We start from the raw sequence: 21,742 nt of genomic DNA on the forward strand, positions 1-21,742 counted from the left end.
GAACGCGGGGGCGGAGCCTCGAGAAGCCCCGCCCATCTCCTTCAGTCGATTGGCCGGCGGCGGGCGGGGAGCGCGGCGGGCGGGGCAGAGGCGGTGCCCGCCCCTAACGGATGAGTGGGCGTGGTGCCCGAAAGCCACGCCCATTTTATGACGGCAAGGAAGCTGATTGATCGAGGGGAGGACGGCGCGGGCGATGATTGGCCGGTGTGGGGCAGGGCGGGTGATGATTGGCCAGCGTCGCGCTGGGGGGCGGGCGCAGGGCGCGCCCGGCACATTCGAGCTGCGGGCGGCGCGGCCGTTGCCGCTGCCGAGATGGAGACTATGACGTTTCCCCGCTACAGCCCCGACGATATCATCAGCTACCTCCGCAGCCACGTCCTCACCGGCGTCGAGGCACGCAGCCTCACCAAGGCAGACGTGTTCGGCAGCCCCAAGGTATGGGACGGGGACCGGGGCCCTCTCTGCCCCCTGAGCTCCCCTCTCCTTTGCCCCCCCCGAGCTCCCCCTCCTTTATCCCCCCCGAGCTCCCCCTCCTTTACCCCCCCCGAGCTCCCCCTCCTTTGCCCCCCCCCGAGCTCCCCTCTCCTTTGCCCCCCCCCGAGCTCCCCTCTCCTTTGCCCCCCCCCCCGAGCTCCCCTCTCCTTTGCCCCCCCCCCGAGCTCCCCTCTCCTTTGCCCCCCCCCCCGAGCTCCCCTCTCCTTTGCCCGCCCCCCGAGCTCCCCTCTCCTTTGCCACCACCCCCCCGAGCTCCCCTCTCCTTTGCCCCCCCCCCCGAGCTCCCCTCTCCTTTGCCCCCCCCCCCCCGAGCTCCCCTCTCCTTTGCCCCCCCCCCCCCCCCGAGCCTCCCCCCCTTTTGCCCCCTGATTCCTTGAGCCTGTTGATTGTGGATGTAGTGTTGCAAATTAATAACGTGTAGATGTCTTTTTCTCCTCCATTTAAATAACTGATGACCTGATGAAGGTCGCTCTTTGCTATGGGATTAGAGTTTCTGGGACCTTCTTTTTGTTAGATAGTTGGTGTTGCTTGTTTGAAGACTACTCAGTGAGCAGCGATGTAGTGAAAAACAATCCATAGCTGTCTCGGGACTGTAGTTGTGTGAGATGGTTGCCGTGTCTTCGAATTGTGTTATGAGATAGTAACTCTTGAACTGCAAATTATTGGAAAGTAAAATTTGTTAGTCTTGGTGGCTCAGTGAAATCGGCTTTTGCTTGTTAAAGGCAGAACTACTTTTATGACCTAGTCTGGGGCCCTGAATAATCAATCTGATGAAATACTGATTCTTGTCCTTTCTTCTTGCAGCCTGAAGTTTTACACATGATTTATATGAGAATCCTGCAGAAGGTGTATGCAATCCGCCTGGAGCATTTCTACATGGTACGTCTGTAGTGGGAGTTGTGGAATTTGAAAGTAAAAAAAAAATATTGCATTTAAATTCAATGTTGAAGCATCTCCCGCTTCTGATTAGCAAATGGAAGGTAGCTTAGTGCTGTGTTTGTCGTAACTGAGCTTATCAGAGTTTAGAAATTCTGCTTCTGTTACAGAAAACTTGTGTGGGAGGTGTTTTATACCCGTTTGTGTTCAGGCAGGCAAGTAGTCTGTTCACTCAGGCAGGAGTGAGTGCAGTGCAGCCATCAGCTTGGGCTGTTTTCCAGGGCGGAATGACCCTGGGAGCATTGTCTAGTGCTGAGGCCTTGTTGATGACATCTGAGAGGTTGCTTTGGACATTGCTCCTGGTCTGCAAAGTGGGTTCAGCTCAAGATACTTGTAGAAATAGTGGTTTTGTGTGTGCCCTGCCTCTGGGTTCCAATAGTTTTTTTGTCCCCGTGGAGAGTCCCTTCTCAACTACAGGTTAAGCTGCTCAGGGACATGGTTTGATGGCAGATAGGAATGGTTGGACTCAATGATCTAAGAAAGCTTTTCCAACTTAGTGATCCTATGATTCTACGGTAAGAGTTCACTGTTGTGGGCACAAAGAGGAGATGAGTTACCACTCAAGGCTTCAAGGAAAAGTTCTGTGGAGATCTCTCTCCTTCCGTGGTTAAACTAAGAATTCTTTTCTTTGAGATGCTGCGGGTGCCAGAAATGCCTGTGTGCTCTAGGAGGGATTGGGGAAGCCTATGAAAGGACCGCATCTCTGGCCTTGAAATCACCTACTGTCATCCCTTGGCTGTGCTTGGAGGGGAGGGTCTCTGCTTAGCTGTCAGACTGGTCTAGAAGGAAACTAAATGTTGCTCTTAATGTTTGATCACCTCCACTTCTTGATTCACTGAGAGGAAAGTAAGGAGAAATGCAGCCAGAGGTTAGCTGATACCTTATTGATTAATGTTTAATTTATCTTCCGTTTCTGTCTCAAGAACTGATTTGTGAAAGAGAATAAATAGTATTGCCTCATGCCAGTTCTGGATAAACTGAAAGGGAAGATCACATGTACAGAAGATAACTCAGTTCTTCACAGGCAGTGATGTTAGCTGGGATACTAGATTGAGGTTTAAAAGATCAGGAAAGGTGACAGGGTTACCACTACCATGTCCTCCTGACAACCTCAGAGAACTTTGAGTGTGTGAGTTTCAGGGTGTTTAAAGAAAGAGCTTCTTGTTGTCAGGGACTGTCCTTCTGCACCAGCTGTGAACAGATTAAAAGCAAGGTTTTAGATTGAATTCCAGAGTTTAACATTACTGTTTTAGTTATTATTGTCTTTTTATATTTTGACCAGGAACTGACACTGCTGATTAACTTCATGGCATTCTTAAGCTTCTAATGTGTGTTCCCTGCGGATGGGGAGACCATTCTCAGTGCATTTAACCTATTTCAATTTATGCTGTGGAAACAAACCTGTGTAGTTTTGTTTAGTTATTCTCTACTTATACATTGACTCTCTTTTTAGATGCCGGTCAACATTGACATAATGTATCCACAGATATTTGAAGGCTTTCTACCTGTTTGTAACTTGTATATTCACATGTAAGTAGAAGATGCTGCGTATGTTCAGTTCCTACTCCTTGTAAAGGTCCTTTTTTGCTGACGGTGGTTCTGTTGCTTTGTTGGTTCTGAGCAAATTGAAATTTGCAGATGAACAGGAGACAACAATGTTTAACTAAGTAGGAATCTCAGCAGGCAGCTGTCTTGTCAAAGTGTATGTGTTAACTAAATAATCCAGCCTCACCAAGATGGAGCACAAATCTATACTTTGAATGGCTAGAGGGTCGTCATTACGCCTAGAAGAGGCATCTGAAGTACCTGTTGTGTAAATTTGCTGTCTAAATCCTCTGTAGATATCTTTCTTGGAATGAGGCAAATTTAAGCTTCGTTTCAGTCCTAAGGGGAAAACTGACTAACAGTTAAGTGCAGGAGTTCCCTAATTAAGCTGAAAAGTTGCTTTACAGGCAAATATTTTGTCTGTAGACATTTGTATGATGCTGTAAGAATTCAAATTTTTAATGCTCATCTACATGTGGAGTCCTACCGTGTTATTCTCCTGACGCTGTACATATGCTCTGGGACGAGGGGACAAGATCTGCTTTCAGTAAGTGGATATAGCGCAAAAAGTGAGTAATGGTCACTGCAGATAAGGTTGTATTTTTGTTTTTCCTTGCAGGGAGCGCTTACTTCCAGCGTGCCGGATTAATGATTTTCAAATTGCTGATGTTTTAAACCCAAGTAAGCAAGTGCATTGTAGACCTTGTGTCTCCTGGGTGGTGGGTGTCGCTTGATATCCAGGTGCTTTTTGTCATTTGGTGTAACCAGATGGGTGTCTAGTATGGAGAACTGTCTCTGGCTTCCTGCTACTCTGCTGTCCTTTGCTACAGTCCTTAGACAAGCTGGCTCCACGGAGCAGTGCTCCTCCTTGTTCCTATAGTTCATAGAATAGTTTGGGTTGGAAGGGACCTTAAAGATCATCCAGCTCCAAGCCCCTGCCATGAGCAGCGACACCTCCCACTGGATCAGGCTGCCCAAGGCCCATCCAACCTGGCCTTGAACACCTCCAGGGATGGGGCAGACACAGCTTCCCTGGGCAACCTGGGCCAATGTCTCACCACATGGTGAAGAAATTCTTCCTAATGTCCAGTCTAAATCTGCCCCTCTCCAGTTTATACCCATTGTCCCTCATCCCATCCCCACAAGCCTTTATGAATAGCCCCTCTCCAGCTTTCCTGTAGCCCCTTCAGGTGCTGGATGGTCACTATAAGGTCTCCTGTGAGCCTTCTCTTCTCCAGGCTGAACAACCCCAACTCTCTCAGCCTGTCCTTGTATGGGAGGTGCTCCAGCCCTCCGGTCATCTTTGTAGCCCTCTTCTGGACCTGTTCCAACAGCTTCAAATCCTTCTTAATGTTGAGGATTCCAGAACTGGACACAGTATTCCAGATGAGGTCTCTCAAGAGAGGAACAGATGGGCAGAACCCTGTCCCTTGCCCTGCTGGCCACGCTTCTTTGGATGCAGCCCAGGACATGGTTGGCCTTCTGGGCTGCAAGTGCACGTTGCCGGCTCATGTAGAGCTTCTCATCAACCAGCACCCCCAAGTCTTTCTCTGCAGGGTTGAAGGCAGTTGAAGACGGACACACTTTCTCCCTGCCTTCTGTTTTAATAGGAGGCTGTATTTGAATGGTCTTTCTCCTAGGTGCCATTTTCATTTGTTAAATTGCATAGAATTGCGAAGACATTGTAAGTTCATAGCTTGGTACTAGTTTATGTAGTCTGTGGAATCTTTGCAGGGTGAGCAGGGCAAAAACTAATTTGGATTCTATTGTTTTGTAACTTTTGTCTCCTCTCTGAATTATGTTTTGCCCAACTTCTTCAACGCAATTACCATGCAGGTGGAAATCAGAATAGTGATGGCTTGCAATTCCTATTTCAGAAACAAAGAGGACAGCTCGCTTCTTGAGCGGCCTTCTCAACTTTGTGAATTTCAGAGAAATCCGACGTGAAGTTTACTTGGAGTTACAACTGAACTATGTAAGACTGGGTACATGTTACTCCAGATACCTACTTAAGTATACTTAATGTTAACCTAGAACTGGGAGAATCAAGGTGGTGGGTTTCAGTGCATGTTTAAATAACACGTTGCAATCTTAAATGCAGGTTAAGTAATACAGAAAGGTACCAGTTTAATATGTAATATAGCTGTACGACTTTTACATCATGTTATAAGCTTGCACAACTACCGTAAAGGGTTTAAGGAAAACCTTTGCAAACCCTTAAGGAAACATGTCACTTAAGAAGAGTGGATGAGCTTGTCAATGTTGTGAAGGTTTCTATATGACCATGGCCAAGTTATTACTGAGGCTTTTATCTAAAGTGTTTTTCCGGTAACTTATTTGATAGTTTAGCCTGGTAAGCGAAGGTTTGACATGTCACATAATTTTGACGTGTAACAGCTGAAGCCGGAATTGCCAGTGCCTTCTCTTCCAAGTATCTCAGTACTTCAGAGGTGGTGTGAAATAATGATGAGCATGGGTCTAACAGAAGACCAGAGAGAAACAATATTTCTCTAAAATAATAAACCTCCCTCTCTGAATATTCAATTTGCAGAAATCGGCTATGGAGAAACACCAACAACTGGAGACTGCAAATCGGGAGGCATCATTAAAGCTGGAGAAACTGAAGTGAGTGTGAGGCGTAAGCACCGTGAAATGCACTACTTGACTTTCATGTTCAGTGCATGTGATTTGGACAGGCTGGATCAGTGTGCTGAGGCCAATTGTATGAGGTTCAACAAGGCATTCCTTCTGCCCACTGTACGTATAGGCCTGGAGTTGCTGAATACATATCTCAGATATTTGGATTGATTTACATTTTGGTAGTAGTCTAACCGATAGTCTGTGAACAGAATACGGTAGCAATAAACACAAGATAAATATTGTTAGGGGTCTTAAGAAGTAAATACAACCAGGCACAAAAATAACCATTTGAAATACATACTGAGGAAGAGATTACTCTTTCACTACCCAACATTTTTGGTATCAAATAGAATTTGTGCTAAAGAGAGAATAACCCCATGCAATGCTACAGGCATAGCAGAAGAGTGACTGGAAAGTTGCACAATAGAAAAGGACCTGAGGATGCTGGTTGACAGCTGGCCGAACGTGAGCCCGCATGGGCACAGGTGGCCAAGAAGGCTAATGGCATCTTGGCTTTTATCAGCAATGGTGTGGCCAGCAGGAATAGGGAAGTGATTGTGCCTCTGTACTCGACATCGGTGAGGCTGCATCTTGAGCCCTTGGTTCAGTTTTGGGACCCTCTCCCCAGGAAAGAGATTGAGCTGCTGGAGCGTGTCCAGAGAAGGGTAACAACTTTGGTGAAGGGTCTGGAGCACAGGGGTTATGAGAAGCAGCTGAGGGAACTGGGGTTGTTTAGTCCAGATAAAAGGAGACTGAGGGGAGACCTTGTCACTCTCTTCAGCTCCCTGAAAGGAGGTTGTGGTGAAGAAGGTTTTGGTCAATTTTCCCAAGTAACAAGTGGTAGGAAGGGATGAAATGGCCTCAAGCTGTGCCAGGGTAGGTGTAGATTGGATATTAGGAAAAATATCTTCACCAAAAGGGTTGTCAATCATTGGAAGAGGCTGCCCAGGGAGATTGTGGTGTCACCATCCTTGTAGAGATTTAAAAGACATGTAGACGTGGTGTTTAGGGACAAGATTCAATTGTGTCTTAACAGCGTTAGCCTTCTGGCTGGACCAGATCTTAAGGGTCTTTTCCACCCTAAATGATTCTATGGTTCTATATGGGGTGTCTAAATAGGTGCTAAGTAGTTGAGCTGTGTGATTTGGCAGAATTGTTTGATAACTACTGTAGGAAACTTTAATTTGAGCAGGCTTGAATTCTCCTTTGACTTTTGTCTGACTTTGTTGCTGATTAGCCTCTCTGGGAAATAAAATAGTAAATATAGAGATTTTGCTGCTAGGTTGTGCTCAGAGTTACAGAAGTAGCTCTACTGGTGTTAGGCTAGAAGAGTTGCCATCGGAAAATAAAAATGTGACTTTGGACATATATGGTTGCTTAGAGAGGATATTGTATTCTGTATGTTGGGGAGTATGGTGAAACTTTTGGCTGTTATAGTTAGGTTCCATTTGTATGTCTTTATCTCTTCAATAGCTGTAGGAAGCCCGTCTTTAAGTTAATAGATGGGTAATTTTGCCTTCCTTAGTTGACATGTTTGCCCCATTCTCTGTTTCAGGCCATTTAGTCCTACTGTCTGTGTCTTTGCACCATTAAGTTTTGTTTTTGCTTGCGGATAATGGGATGAAGAGATGGCTGGTTTCCAAGAGAGCTTTCAAAGCAGACAGTTTTTTCTCTGATAGTTTCACAAAAGTGTTGTTTTGTGCTTTGCTTAATGTGATCTTTAAACTTAGTTCTCAGTTATGTTTCTGCGACTTCTTGCCAAAATAGCTCTTTAGATGATGCTTCAACTACAAGATCTTACAAACACAGGAAAATAAGATGAATTAATTTGAGACTGTCTTGCCCTGAAGTTACTGTTTGTAAACTCTTTGGAGAGAGTGATTGTTTTATCTACTGTGCTCTGACCTGACTATAATGATTATGAAACTGTCCACTATGTTTTTTTTGCTTAGCACTGTTCCAGTTGAACATCAAGAAGAGGTCAAGAAACTGACAGAGAACATTCGAGAACTGGAGCAACTACTTAGGCAAGACTATCGTCGGAAACAAGTATGATCTTGTTATATGTTTCTTGGAAATGCTGCTATGGCTTCTGATCATGAGTGTTCCTTATTTCTGTTGATTTAGTTCTCGGCCTACTTCTACAAAGGATAAGGGAGTTGTTCTGATTTAAAACAAAGGTCATTGCAACACAATGTCTTGTGTAACCCCTAGCACCAACCCTTCATTTCACTGTAAGGAGTGTAAGACATACTTGAAATATGACTTAGGGAATTCAAAAGTGTATTCAGCCCTTTCTTTTTGAAATGCACTCCTGTAATGACTTGGGAGATACCTGTGTTACTGTTTAGAAGTGTGAGGTGGATGGTTTCCCTTTGCTTTCCACCCGAATTTGAAGAATGAGAACTCAAGTTAAGCCACGGCAGGCCATGAGCCTAAGAAGGCTCACCCAAGGGAATGCCTGGCAAAACGAGTAGGATTGATTGCGGGGGTAACTTCCCAGCAATGGCGACTTGCCTCTGAGGTCTCGTAGGTGACCTTTGAAACTGCTTTGGAAAAAAAAATAAAAAAATCTGTGGTTAGGTTTGGGATTTTTTTGTTACGTTAACCCCTGTTTCTACTATTAATAGTAGTAACCATGTGCTTGACTTCTATGTTATTGTGGACTTATTTTCTCAAAAGCAGTGCCCCTGGCAAGGAAGGTTGTGTGTGTATAACTCTACCCATAAGAACAGAGCTAGTCCATCTCTTATCCCTGTCCCTAGTTAACTACTGCTGGCTCCATCCTTACTGCTCCCAGTGACAATGTGACAATGTTTTCCTTCGTTGTCTTTTAAATTCTGTAGATTGCAATTTTGTCTGCTGGTTATGACACTCCAAAGAAACCATAAATGGGATTTCTCCTGTAGACAGACCTATAACAGAAAGGTAAAGGAGGCAGTAGTTGTAGAGATGCTTATTTAAAGTTTATTGCTTTCTTTAGACAGCTTTGCAAGAAGTAATTTCGCAAAAGAAGTCAGAGATCTCAGAGAGGACGCGGAAACTGGTAAGTCTACCTCTGTGCAGGTGTAGGCTGTATCTTGCATCTCAGATTAACTTATAGATTATAATTCTTTTTAGGATCAAATTATTCTTGGAGCTAGGGGATGTTCAGCTGGTGGTTATTAATTCGTTAAAAAACTGATTTGGCTTAATGTCATCCCCCCCTCCATGGAAACTTTATTACAGTACTTGTTGACTTGAAACACATTTCTCTGCAGTGTAAAGCTCCTTCTGTGTTCAGGAAGCTGATCTGTTAAAGGGCAAGAAATGTGTCCTTCTTCGGAGTTATGGGCTTACCTGAGGTGCATAGAACGGGTAATGAGGCAGTCACTGATCTGGTGGGGACAAACCAGGAGGGTTTTGAGGGGCTGCACAGGAAGCTTGTTGCTTTTCTACCTGGCTCTGAAACCTTGTGGTGACTGCCCAGTTGCCCTAGGTGAGGAGTTCTGAAGGAGTGAGCTGCTAGGAATGTGGATTAGCTGGCAGGCTTTTTGGGGTGTACTAGTTAAATGACGTCCTTGTGGCTTAGTATGCATCTTCAGGGAGCAAAGTGACCTGTTAACTGCTTTGATTTGGAATGTTAATGCTGTTTAGAGGAGTTTATTTTTAAAACAAACTTTCTAATGAGGAATGACTTACAACGGAGAGAAGGACCCGTCTTCACAGGATCCTGGCAAACCATGCCTCACAATTCCTCTTGGTTCACCTAATTGCTAATATTGAAAGTGTACTTATGTTGTTAACTAGAATGAGCTTAAAGTGACAATGGCCACTTTGAAAGAAGAACAAGAGCAGCTGAAATCAAAAATCGTGGAAAGTCCAGAGGAACTGAAAAATTACAAAGAGCTGATGAAGGAGACTGTTAAGAAACTCAAGAAATCAAAGGTGGGGTTTTCATCTGTCTGCACAAGGAGGTTTTCTATTAGAAAAAGCACATTTTATTGGCTTATCATCTAGAACTGCTTCTTGAATGACTGATACTTCTAGTCAAAAATAGACAGAAAACTGGTTAGTCTGAAATGAAATCACAAGTTTGGAGAAAACTGAAAGTTGGTTCTTGGGGTGTAGTTTTGAAGTTTTTTTTATGTTGGTGCTGAGGCTTAGTTGTTGTTTGAAAAATGGGATTGCAGTCACTGCTGCTCTGTCCTCAGTGAGTATCCATCTATTCGTGAAACTAGGTGTAGGACTCTTGAACCTATACTTTATATACCTGTCTGGCTCTTTGCTCTTTACAAGATGATAATATTTTGGCAGCTCACAAATGTCCTTGGATTTAGAACATGATTCATGGTGCCCCTGTTACCACTGACCGTTTCGGGAGTGGATGGCTCTCTCCGCTAGCGTGCTGGACACTGAGTTCCCTTCCTAGCTTTTGAGGCTTTTATTTTAGTCCCGTTTTTAAATGTTGTTAGTTCATGATCACTCTTACATTAGTGGAGCTCGCATAACTTTGTCTTTTTGGGTACTTTGGTTTCAAAGGTGTACACTTTGTTGCTGTTATTCTAGACATCTGTTTTTATGGTGCTTTATTTAACTCTTACTTTACCAGTAAAGAATTTCTTCACTGTACAGCTTTTTTTCTGTCCTGAAAGCTCTTCTAGCAAGCTGGTTAGTTCAGTGTAGAACACTTGCATGTCACTTCCCTGTGCTTTCCAAACTGAAGATCTCACTTCAGTAACTATTAATTCCGGTGTATATTAAACAATGAGGGAATGGATACAAAAGTCAATGTGTTAATACTGTACAAAATAACTGCTGAACTCCAAAACTGTTTCATTAATAGTTTTTTCTCTTTAAAGCAAGAAGTTATTGAGAAATATGAAGTTTATAGAGACCTAGTTGAGGTTCTACCATCATGCCTGGTGGAGGTGCAGTTATATCAAAAGAAGATGGAAAGACAGGGAGCAAATGTGGAGACACTGGCCAGTGTATTATCAGAGGTTTGTATTATCCAAATTGTATCTGCCTAGGGAGAATTTAATGGCTAAGCAAGATAGGTGATCATCAGTAAATATCTGTATTTTGAAAATTCCCATATCTTCTTTTCCCCAAAAAGAAAGAATTTGGATAACTTCAAAATCTCTTTCTTAAATACATCAGTAAAATATAGCTGCTGCTTTGCTGCGCGCCACTAGCTAATGTACTATTGACCACTTTAATAGTCAAAGCCTTTGTTACCATAGAAACATGACCTAAAATAGTTTGAACTGTCTTGGGGTTGTTGGTAGGAAACAAATGGTGGAAGAAGAAAAGTGAGATTCGTTTTTTTCTGCCTAGAGTGCAGAAACTAAGAGCAAAAAATTACTACTTCAAGAAGAGTCATGTCTTAAATGCCTTGAACTTTATTGATATTACTAAGCCAGCCTTTCCCTGATGAAATGTTTGCATGAGAATGCAATTGTTAAGAGCGTTTGAAAATCAATATGTGCTCTTTTGGAGTATTTGTACAACGTATGTTCAAAATACCCTTGGCTAAGAGCTACAGCAGAACTTGTAGTAACTTCTGGAAATCATTCTAAGTGATGGGATCTTGTCCTTTTGAGTATATTTAAAATCAGATAAAGTTTGAGGAACTGGAAGAGTTAGTTAGCAACTGGGAGAATTAGTTAGCAATCTAATAGTTAGCAATTCTAAAAAGCAGGAAGCTAGCTCAGATATTAGTAAACTAATGAGGTATGCTGTTTTGATTATTTTTCCCCCATTTAATTTATTTCAATCCTTTATTCACTCTAGGCCAGAAATCTGGAGGACCAGCTTGAGAGTGCTCAGATAGATCTGAAAAAGTTGAAGACAGATGAAATGTCCTTAAAGAGACTGGTCACTGCAAAACACGAGAAGCTGTCGACAGCTGAAATAAGGATAAAAAAGAAGCGTGAAGACGTCGAGCAATATAAGCAAACCATATTTGAGTATGGATGAGTTGACATTTCTGCCTGATGCTACTTTATGTCTTCTTTGTGTTACCGAAGTTCGCGTCTGGTACAAACATGTAGCTTAGCAGTAAGAAGAAAATGAATGATGTGGGATAGCTTTGTATGAAGACCAGTGATGCTGCAGGCAGGGACTTGGGGTCTCAAATCAATAATTGCGATGTGACTTGACAGGAATTCTTTTATTGGAGCACTAATTTAATTTATAATGCTTATTCTTGATTCTTTTATCTTCTTAAAGAGAATGTCACATTGGGATAATTTTCCAACTTATCAGACTTCAACAAAGCCCCATTTGCCTTTCATGAATTTTTCATGATTTCCCTTGCCACTTTTGCTCATTATCAAAGATGCTCAAGACCCATGGGGAAATGGGGCTCGTATCTCAGAGGAGTATTATCCTGACATGATGCTTCTAAAACAAAAGGAAAAGTGTCATATGATCAAAGCCTCTCAGCCCATCTTCCTTCCTACCGTACGCTCAAGGCAAGTTGCAAGGCAGCATTCATGGCACAGCAGTCACTTCTGCAGCCACAAACTGCAGCGTTGCAAGGTTGTGGCTTTACTGTGAGATTAGAAGTGCTGAACTGTTATAGAAAAGACGTATTATATAACATCTTTCTGTACGTGGATGGGAAAGGAAACATGGAAAATTATTGACTGGGTAGATTAACTATGATGGAGGAGAGGTTTTTCTACATAGCTGAGAGAGTCGGCTAAGGTTTAGTCCTGCTGAAAGGTTTGCACAGTGTGTAGAGTGGCAATGAGACTCCCAGGCTTTCTTTGCTCCTCACTTAGTGTATTGTACCAGCAAAATGAGATTAATGAAAAACTATTTTTACTTCCAAATAGAGAGTGAAAAAAATATGATCTAGTGCTCCTTTATGCTAAAAGTTGCTGCTGATTGATCTGTTTTTAATGTGTTGGATATTTCCCTTAAATGATAAAAATTAGATGCTTCGATAAGCAAGAGGGGAGGTAACCTTGGTTTGAGAACAGAAGTTTTTACTGGTGAATAAGAGAATGTCCAGACTATTCCCTTGAGGCAGGAAGCTGTAAGTAGGCTCTTGCTAAGCATGACTGAATTCAGCCATTCTGTAGTGAAGGCAGCTGCTACGCTTCCAACTGTAATTATTGTACAAATGTTTATAAACTGGTAGGTGGTTTTTGCACTTGAAATCAGAGTAGATCTCCTGTTCCCACGCTAACCCTTTGCTGATTGCACGGCGGCTCACAGAGCTATCTGAATTTACCTGCAAGATGGGAAAATACTGTTTGGTCTTTGTTTGAGATGCAGTGAAATGATGGGTTGGAAGTTGAAGACAACATGTATGTAGATGTATGGGATTAGAGCTCTTGGTGGGAGAGGATCTGAGGCTACGGAATATGAATGACATTCAATTATGCTGAAACATGGAGTGCAGCTATATTGCATTTAACCTGGTGTAGTGGCTGGCCTTTAGGCAGGGCTCTCCACTGACACCTGTGTGGTGTTACTCAAAAGCTGGAAGGTGGTGTTCTGCTCTCTGTTGGGCTGGTTCCACTGGAGTCACTTGAGTTGCCTTGATGGCAGCAAATGAGGATGTTCAACACACTTCTCTAACTCTACTGTGAATTCCACTTCTCATACCCAGGTTGTTCTGGTTTAAGAACTGGATGCACTTCCAAGCAAGTAAATTCTATATAGCGTTGCTCCTAGAAGCTGTTAGTTTTCTGCTCCTAAAATGCAAGCTTTCCCTGCGGCAGGGTTAAGTTTAATCTGGAATTAGTCAAATGACTCAGTACTAACTTTTTCTCCCACCTTTAGGTATTGTAACAAAATTCAGGAGAAGAGGGGTGCTGTATATGATAAAGTGACAGCCATTCACAAAGAAATCCAACAGACAAGGTTCAAAATTCAGCAGCTGAATGAGAATGCTGAAAAAGAAGAAATGAAAGCCAAGGTGAGTTTCTTCTTTTCCGTAAAGAAATCCTGTTTGGTATCCTCAAAACTGATTTTTTTACTTGGTCTATGTAGAAGAAAGAGCACTTCTTGGCCCTAAAAATGAGTAGGCTGCACAGGTGTTGGTTTGGATAGATAGGGGGAGAGAAAGCACTTCCTTTTGGTTGTTCCACTGGGTTGCTGGGGCTTGTGTTCATCTCTGCAGGCTGTAGGTGGCCCACAGGAGAAGTGGGCTTGGCAGAAGAGACTCTGGAATGGTGTGTACACTTTGAGAGGTGAAATTAAACTTGTCTTCCCGCCTGTGGCTTTAGCAGGTACTATACTAGTTACATGGAGTCTATTTTCGTATCACGGTACTTCCAGCTCTAATCAGTTAAATGTTTTTTTTTTTTCTTTGGCCCCTGGGACCTGACCTGTGAGGTTTTACATTCATGTTGTAGTGACGGACAGTACTGTAATCCTCTTAACAGTCTCCCTCAAATACACGACAACTTGCCACATCACACACTCTTTCTTCCCAGGGTTTCGGGAAGGTGCCTGTCCAGCTCAACTTTGGAAAGAGGCAGAAATCCTGATAGCTTGGGAGTGGGTGGTCACAGTCTGCCTATAGTACCTTATCCTGTCTCTTCATTGCTGAAGTGCTGCCCATGCTTGGGGGACAGTGGTAGCAGTCATAGTGGCAGGTGACACAGGTTTACATGGAATGGGGCCATGGCAGTGTGCATACTGGGTGAGTGCTGGTTATTTGACCATTTCGGTATTGTGGCCACTGGAGTTATAACAGAAACATAATATTGGGGCTTTGCTTGCAGCTAATCTTCTTCTTCTGATGTTTCGTAACTTTCTTGTGTTCTATGAATGCTGCTTTTTAAAGGCAGAGACTTTTGAAATCACTTGAGACCATCAAACTACTCTCAGTTACGTCCTTATAAAGTACAAATGTTAACTTTGCTGATGGGTTTCCCCCCCTTTATCTCTTCTTTCTAGGAAATATATCAAAATCTGAAGGCTGCGTTGGAGAAGAATCACGATTCTCTCATTAAGATAGCAAAGAGTTATGCAGCCTCAAGAGAAGAAAAAGTTGCTGAACTGAACAAGTGTCTGCTTAGAGTTCAGACTCCTGAAAGTAGTTCTTAGACCTGTCTTTGTTTGTATTCCACTTCCATTATGCCTGTCTTCATATCTGAACTCAAGAGCTTGTGCTTTCTATGGGATGGATAACTATTCCAGGAACTATATATAACTATTCCAGGAGGAAGCCAACTTTCTCAAAAAACAAGTCGGAGCACATTTGGCTTTCTAGGCAGATCATGATGTTGTGAGCTTGCTAATGTGGATGAGATCCACACTCTGTCTAGCCTATTCGTATTGCTTCAGTCAGTGCCTGATTTTAGTGCTAATAATGCAGGTCTCGCTGACACCAAATTACTTGATATTTAGACAAAATCCTGCTTTTTATAGATACCGTGCTGCAGGCTTTGATATGGGAAGACTTGGTGCTTTGGTCTGGCCTGAATGGATGGTTCAAGATAAATCAGTAGTAGGTGATATTCCACTACCGTTATTCAATTAAGTTTAAATCCTCTTATAACAGTAGCATCTGTGTAAATGCCAGGTAACTCTCCTCACTAATATTGGTGACTGTAAACACTCAAAAGTATCATTTCAGTTAACAGCACCGTACCTCTGGATACTCAAACTCATTGTTCCTGTTCTGTGAAATATTAAACCCTAATCTGTGTTTATTTTTTAATAAATATGTCTGTGTTTGGGTGCTTAGTTCTATTAAAAAAAGACATAGGTGATTATTTTGTAGCCTAACTTGTAATGGCACTCAGTTTGCCATGGTGTTTATAATTAATTCCAGAAATAAAATGTTAATTTAGATAACAGTTGATATAAGAACATTTAACCCTGTATCTTTTATGTCTTTACCCTCCTTGCTCTCCTGACTGATTTGGTGCACCATTCCGACTTGTGCATGTTTGTAGGAACGTGTCTTTTTATAGTGAAGGGAGGAGTGTTAAAGCCTGTATAGATAGTCTTTCTGGTTTGGTTTAACTGTTTAAGTTCTCTTACTAGCTAGAGGTGCTGGCAAGTCAGCCAGGAACAGCAAATGATCGTTGCTTCTAAAGGTCTTCTGAGACATCAGGCCTTTGTCATATGTTGCTTTCAGGTATTTTCTTACCTTGTAGCATGTGGGGCATTTCAATGCAAGTCTGTGTTCATATCTTAACCTTGTACAAAACTTCTCATAAAATTTTCCCATTTACACCAAATACAGTCCCATAGGGATGCATGTAACACAACTTTGTATTTTCAAATGAGTGTACTTATCCCGGCAGTCCTGCAGTGTTGTGCAGCAGCATCTGGTGTGAGACTCACCAAGGTCTAACTGCTGAGGTTCATGATTTTTTTCCAAGACCTAAAGATGTTACACACATGCAAGGCTCAGAAAAGTCCTTTACGGATCTCATGCTCTAGGCCACACACGGAATAATGAGTGATATATTATGCGTATCGTGCTTTGAAAGTGAGTTTTTTAATGAGTCTCTCCTTTTGTGCTGTATGTCAATGGATGAAGTTCTTCATGTGCAGGAGTGCTCCACTCCCTTTGCTGTACCAGATTCTAGCGTGACGCAGATATGATCTACAGGAAGATGTTTCTTCTCATTGGCAGTATGTGCAAATGAACTTGATCTCTGTGCAAAACTGGGACAATTTTTAGGCATTTCTGGACTTATGATACTATGAAGTTCTTGAATAGAGACGGCAAGGCTTGGATAGAGTTTTCTCTGAGTTTTCATGAGGTATCTGTGCTTCCCATGTCAGTCTAGCTTATATTCCATCTTGACAAGAGACTGGAAGCCATGCATTGTCCTTTTAGCTTTTCTGAGAATTTTTGGGTGTGTTTGTGGGTTTTTTTGGAGATGCAATAAGGATTCAAAGTAAACTCGTGTGACTTGATATTTCATGAATATAGCAGTGGTATCTGCTTTCTCATAAAGACTGCTTTGGGGTTGTTCCACAGCCTGGCTATTAGAACGACTTTCAGGAAAGATTCCCAAAAGCTTCTAATAGATGCTGCAAGAGGTTACTCCAGCCAGCAGATGAGTTTGATGGGATAAGATTACCATCCTTCAGGAAACTGCATATTAAAGGTCGAGATTCCTTAGGCTAGAGAGATCATACTTGTGTAGCCCAGTGTCCAGGAATTTGCAGGACAAGGAAAATAATGGATTCTGGTTCCTGCTCTTGGGTTTTGCAGCACTAGCTGTTGGGTAAAATAAAAGGCTGCAATTCATGAAGAAACTAAACTCATTTCCAGGACAGGTTTTTTTATTTCCCATAGGCTCTTGGTGCCTTCAGAGTGGCCTCTCTTTGTTTGTACCTATAATACCTTTAAATAAAATAGAACCAAACCTATATTTTATCTAGAAATAATTGATTCCTGGGTGTGAGTCCAGTGCTGCTTCTCAAGAATTTCTTCTCACCTTGAGCCATATGGTAGGGCAGTGGGGGTTGTTTTAGTGTGACCCGACTAGCAGTGCAGGTGGGATGACTTTGCTAAGGCAATACAGCCCAGTTTCCCTCAAGAGGGCAGTGTTATTAAAAATTTCCTTTTTTTTTTTTTTTGCTGTTAGTACTTCTAGCTAAATGCCTGGAGCTTTCTGCTGGGGCCTAAATCAAAGGAAACTAAAGGGCTCCTTTTTCTTGAGGCACTGCTGTGAAATAAGTGAATTACAGACGGACATCTATCATGAAGCTGATGGAAGAGAGTAGCCAGGCTGGACTTAATGGAGTAAGTCCTTCACAGCTTTCTCTGTGGTCTATCTGTGAGAATAATTGAACGTCGGTAGCTGCCACACAGCTTGGCATAACACTGTTTAAATCTGGTTTAAACGTGTTTTGTTTTTTTTTCTCATGTGCTTCAATATTTCATGTCCTACATAAAGCTTGTAGCAAATTTGTATAGAGCTTTTTGGGCCGTAAGGCTTTCTAGTCTCACTTGTTTTAAATGTATTTAATATTCCGTAAGGAATGAAGAAGCCGGGCCTTGGAAATAGTAGCCTTGCTACAGACTTTGAAAAGGTTACCCTCAGCTCTGTACACTTCTCCCTCAGGCATAAATGATGCTCCCAGTACCAGTATCTGACTCGCACTGCATGTATGTGAATCTTAAATTCCTCAATAGCTCCTGTTAGTTTCCCACCAATATTTATGGGGAAAATGAGAGAGTTTTTCTTAGGATTATGGGAAGAACATTCCCAGGGCTCTAATCTAATGTGTGTGGTTCAGTTTAGCTTTGCCTTAGAGGATTCCAGTCTTATCTCCTTTGTTCTGCCCCCTCAGCACGTTTCTGTAACTGTTGGTTGGTGGCACTGTGACGCCTTCCTGCTCTCCAAAGCCAAGTGCCGTGCTCTGATCTGGTTTCTAGCCAAGCTGTGTGTGTATGCTTTATCTGGGTCAAATGGTATTTGTGCTAAGTTTTTAAAGGATCAAACCCCCACAAAAAGCCTACCCTGATAGCAGTGGTGTTTATGACTAACTCTCATACCCAGCACGTGGATTAATTCAGGGTGAAATCTTTAGGAGTACAAAAATACAAACTGCATGCATATTTGCAGCTGGATAGTGGATTTAAAGATTAATATGAAAAATATTCTTAGCTTCTAATCCTGTAAGCAAACGTAATTTTTACCGAGGTGAGAGTGTTCCGTATGAGTGTATTAGTCTAGTAATAATGTATAGTGTGTCCCCTTCAGTATTTCTCCTTCTAGCACAACTCTTGTGTGGAGAAAAGATATCTTGTTCTCCTCTGGCCATAAAAGCCTATTGCTGCCTACAAACTTTTCTTCTTGGAAAGAAAGAAAATGCTAATATTATAAGTGATGTGTATGTTAGGGAATGTGCCAGCTTGTGTATTGCTGAATTGAATAATAATTATTCTTATAGATAGGTCTGCTAGGTTTTTAAGCTAAAAACCTGAAGAAAAGCAGGAATTTATTCAGTGACACGAGCTGATCTTGGTTATTCACTCAGTCTGGGAAACCTCCATATCGGCCTTCATGCCTACAACTGGCTATGCTTCCACTTTTGACCTTAATCTTGCAGTGGTGCTAGTGTCTGGTTTTGGGTAGATTAACAATGCTGCTTCACCTCACCCAGCATACGAGGTCCAACAGTTCACATGTGCTATTAAAGTGGCTTTATACTGTACCTGTATTCCAAACTATTCTAAATGTCCTGTGTGTTCTGGCAAGTCCTTGTTCTGAATTTCTGTAGCTATTCTAGTATCTGCAGGATCTTTGCTTTGTTTAGGTATCATCTAGATCCAGTTACAACTGTTATCTTTTGCTTGAGCTACTGATAGCATCAACATGAAGATATCGTGCCTCTTCAGAAGAAACTTAGCTCTGTTATAGTCATGTATAGGTTATATGTTGCCTATTCCTTCTGTATAGCAAAAAATTATCGTAGCTACATAATGATCTAGAATGTCTTTTTAAGCACTTTCCCTGTGATGCTAACAATTGTCAGATCTTCTGCTTGAAGATGGGCTTGTTCACAGTCTGGCTTGTTCATAATCCTTTTGTAGGTCCATATTTGTGTGTCTCCCGTATGAGGAAGGCTGGATGTGTAATGCTTCTGGTGATCTTTGGGAAGCCGGGCAGGATCAGAGCATGCTAATCTATGAGGGAGACTTCATGTCTACTCCGTCTTTGTACACATATCCTGTAAAGTTGGCTCTATACCTCTGCTTGAGTGCTTGAGTAAACTTACCTGTTTGATACAGAGCAGTACCCAGGCACTTGCTTTGCGCTTTGATCTAGCATGGTCTAGATCTTACTAGAGATTTACTTTAGGGAACCCACACAGATCACGCAGTAGTTCAGATCACTCAGAAAGTTACTTCCTAGGAGCAGGAAGTTTAGGTTGGATTGTCCATCAGCTTGTCCATAGCCTACCTCAAACATCTTTCCTTAGAGCTGAACGGTTTTAGCTTGTTATATGAGCTCGCTATAAGACTTCCCTGGAGCCTTATCTTCTCCAGGCTGAAGAGCCCCAACTCTTGCAGTCTGTCCTCATATGGGAGGTCCTCCAGCCCTCGGATCATCTTCATGGACTTCTTTGGACTTGCTCCAAGACAGCTGTGTGCTTATGTTGGGGGCCCAGAGCTGAACACCCAGGTGGGGTCTCACGAGAGCGGAGTAGAGCCTCCCTCTACCTGGTGGTCACACTTCCAATGCGGCCTAGGATGTAATTGGCTTTCTGGGCTGCAAGTGCACATTGCTTGCTCGTGTTGAGTTTCTTGCTAATCAATACTTCTAAGCCCTTCCCCTCAGAGCTGCTCTCAATCCGTTCTCCACCCAGCCTGTAATTCATGCTTGGGATTGCCCCGACCCATGCGCAGGACCTTGCACTTGGCCATGTTGAACTTCATGAGGTTCACGCAGGCCCACTTCTCAAGCTCCCTCTGGATGGCATCCCTTCCGTCCAGTGTGTTGACTGGGCCACACAGCTTGGTGTCATCAGCAAACTTGTCAGGGTGTCCTCAATCCCACTATCCATGTCCGTGACAAAGACGTTAACACCAGTCCCAATACTAACCCCTGAGGAACACCACTCACCACTGGTCTCCACTTGGATATTGAGCCATTGACCACAAGTCTTTGAGTGCAACCATCCAGCCAATTCCTAGTCACTGAGTGATCCATCTGTCGCAACCTTGTCTCTCCAATTTAAGGACAAGGATGTCATGTGGGACACTGTCAGATGCTTTGTCCATGTAGATGACATTAGTTCTCTTCCATTATCCACCAATGCTGTAACCTCATTGTTGAAGGCCACCAAATTTGTCAGGTATGATTTGTTCCCAATGACACTGTGTCATTGTACGAAACTGCTGTACGCTAACACTAAGATGAAAATATTTCCTCTTACAAGTTCAGACATGTGAATATTCAGAATATATGTATGGAGTGCACAGCTTAAAGTTCCTGTTGTTTTGTGAGTACTCTTCCTTTGCACAGACTCTGCACGCCATGCATTATTAAAAAGGAAGGTAAGCATCTCCTGCCCATGAGGATATGCTGTCTCAGGGAGGACAGGGTTTTGTTCCAATTTTTTGAATAATTTAAACCAGCTTTGGTATCTTTGCAAGCAGAAGAAGTAATAATGGGTAAGATGGGAAATGGATGTGCAGCTTGGACTATGGTTTGGCACAGTGTGGGAACATGAATACAATTTTAAGTTTAAAAGGCTGTGTGATATCTCCTTTCCTGGTTGTATGTCTTGCCGCTCCTTTCCTCTTGAGGGAAGGATGCCTTTCTTTCACACCCCTCTTGCCTTTTCTCAGAAGCCTTGCTGGAAGGAAGGTCTTCAGTGCTTTGGTCCAGAAGCCAACTTTCTGTTAGGCTTTGGGCAAAGCAAGTAGGACTGGGTTAGGTGAGCAAGTTCTGTGTTTTCCAGCAGTTCTTCGTGGCGCCTCTCTGCTCTGGCTGCGAGATGAGAGGGAAGAGGAGCTGTAGGGATGTGTGGCCACTTGGTGGGGCCGTTGGCATAGGTTGTGGTGGGAATCTGCTTTTTGCCTTTGCAGCTTGACGTTCGTATATCTTAGGACTGGCCAGGAGCAGGTAAATTAAGATAAAAAAGTTAAAACTATGTGATATTTTATATAACGACTTCAGATAACTGATGGTGAGTTTTGTGCAAAGACTGCCCAAACAACTGCAAAAAGCCACTGTGTCCTTCTTGGTGGTGTCTTGCAACTGGACGATATAAAAGGTGTTTCGAGGTTGCCAGTACCCATGAAATCATGTTGTGTTACACAGCAGTGGGACTTGGTTTTGAAGTCCCTGCTTGCCTTTGGTAAAGCTTGCTCAGGCACTGAAGCCACCTTTAGCTGGCACCGAGTCTCCAAAGGTTACTCACAGATGTTTCCATCTAAGGATAGGACCCTTTACGCTGCTGGAGGAAGAGCTAGTCTGGAGAAAGGAAATAATAGAGCCTGCACTAGGTAGTCATTTCTCGGCAGTTTGTGCAGGTGGTTATTTTTGGACTGAACATGAAAGACTTACACGCATGGATCTGAGTGTTGATGTTGAGGTGAAGTGTGTGTGAATTATTGGGTGAGGTGCAGAACAAACAAAAGGAATCTGGCAGACAAATGCTCCTGTGCACTTGTAGCCTTGTACCAGGAGGAACGTTT

General features: G+C 42.9%; 1 protein-coding gene across 1 annotated transcript; it reads left to right on the forward strand.

The window, feature by feature from the left end:
* The first annotated feature begins 272 nt into the window (after positions 1-272).
* On the forward strand, positions 273-16,713 carry NUF2 (NUF2 component of NDC80 kinetochore complex). The gene is made up of 13 exons (XM_054073784.1): positions 273-435; positions 1,300-1,374; positions 2,885-2,961; positions 3,596-3,657; positions 4,854-4,951; positions 5,528-5,601; positions 7,569-7,665; positions 8,600-8,662; positions 9,406-9,543; positions 10,458-10,598; positions 11,392-11,567; positions 13,396-13,531; positions 14,518-16,713. Exons 1-13 carry the CDS (start codon positions 313-315, stop codon positions 14,665-14,667), a joined length of 1,410 nt encoding a protein of 469 aa, XP_053929759.1. The 5' UTR covers positions 273-312; the 3' UTR covers positions 14,668-16,713.
* Positions 16,714-21,742: the final 5,029 nt, after the last annotated feature.

The sequence above is a fragment of the Cuculus canorus genome, chromosome 8 (genome assembly GCF_017976375.1).
Source record: "Cuculus canorus isolate bCucCan1 chromosome 8, bCucCan1.pri, whole genome shotgun sequence".
Classification (NCBI taxonomy): domain Eukaryota; kingdom Metazoa; phylum Chordata; class Aves; order Cuculiformes; family Cuculidae; genus Cuculus; species Cuculus canorus.

Coding starts and splice junctions, on each gene's coding strand:
- NUF2 (XM_054073784.1), top strand. CDS start 313: ATGGAGACTATGACGTTTCCCCGCTACAGCCCCGACGATATCATCAGC. Junction 436..1,299: donor ACGTGTTCGGCAGCCCCAAG/GTATGGGACGGG, acceptor TTCTTCTTGCAG/CCTGAAGTTTTACACATGAT. Junction 9,544..10,457: donor AGAAACTCAAGAAATCAAAG/GTGGGGTTTTCA, acceptor TTCTCTTTAAAG/CAAGAAGTTATTGAGAAATA.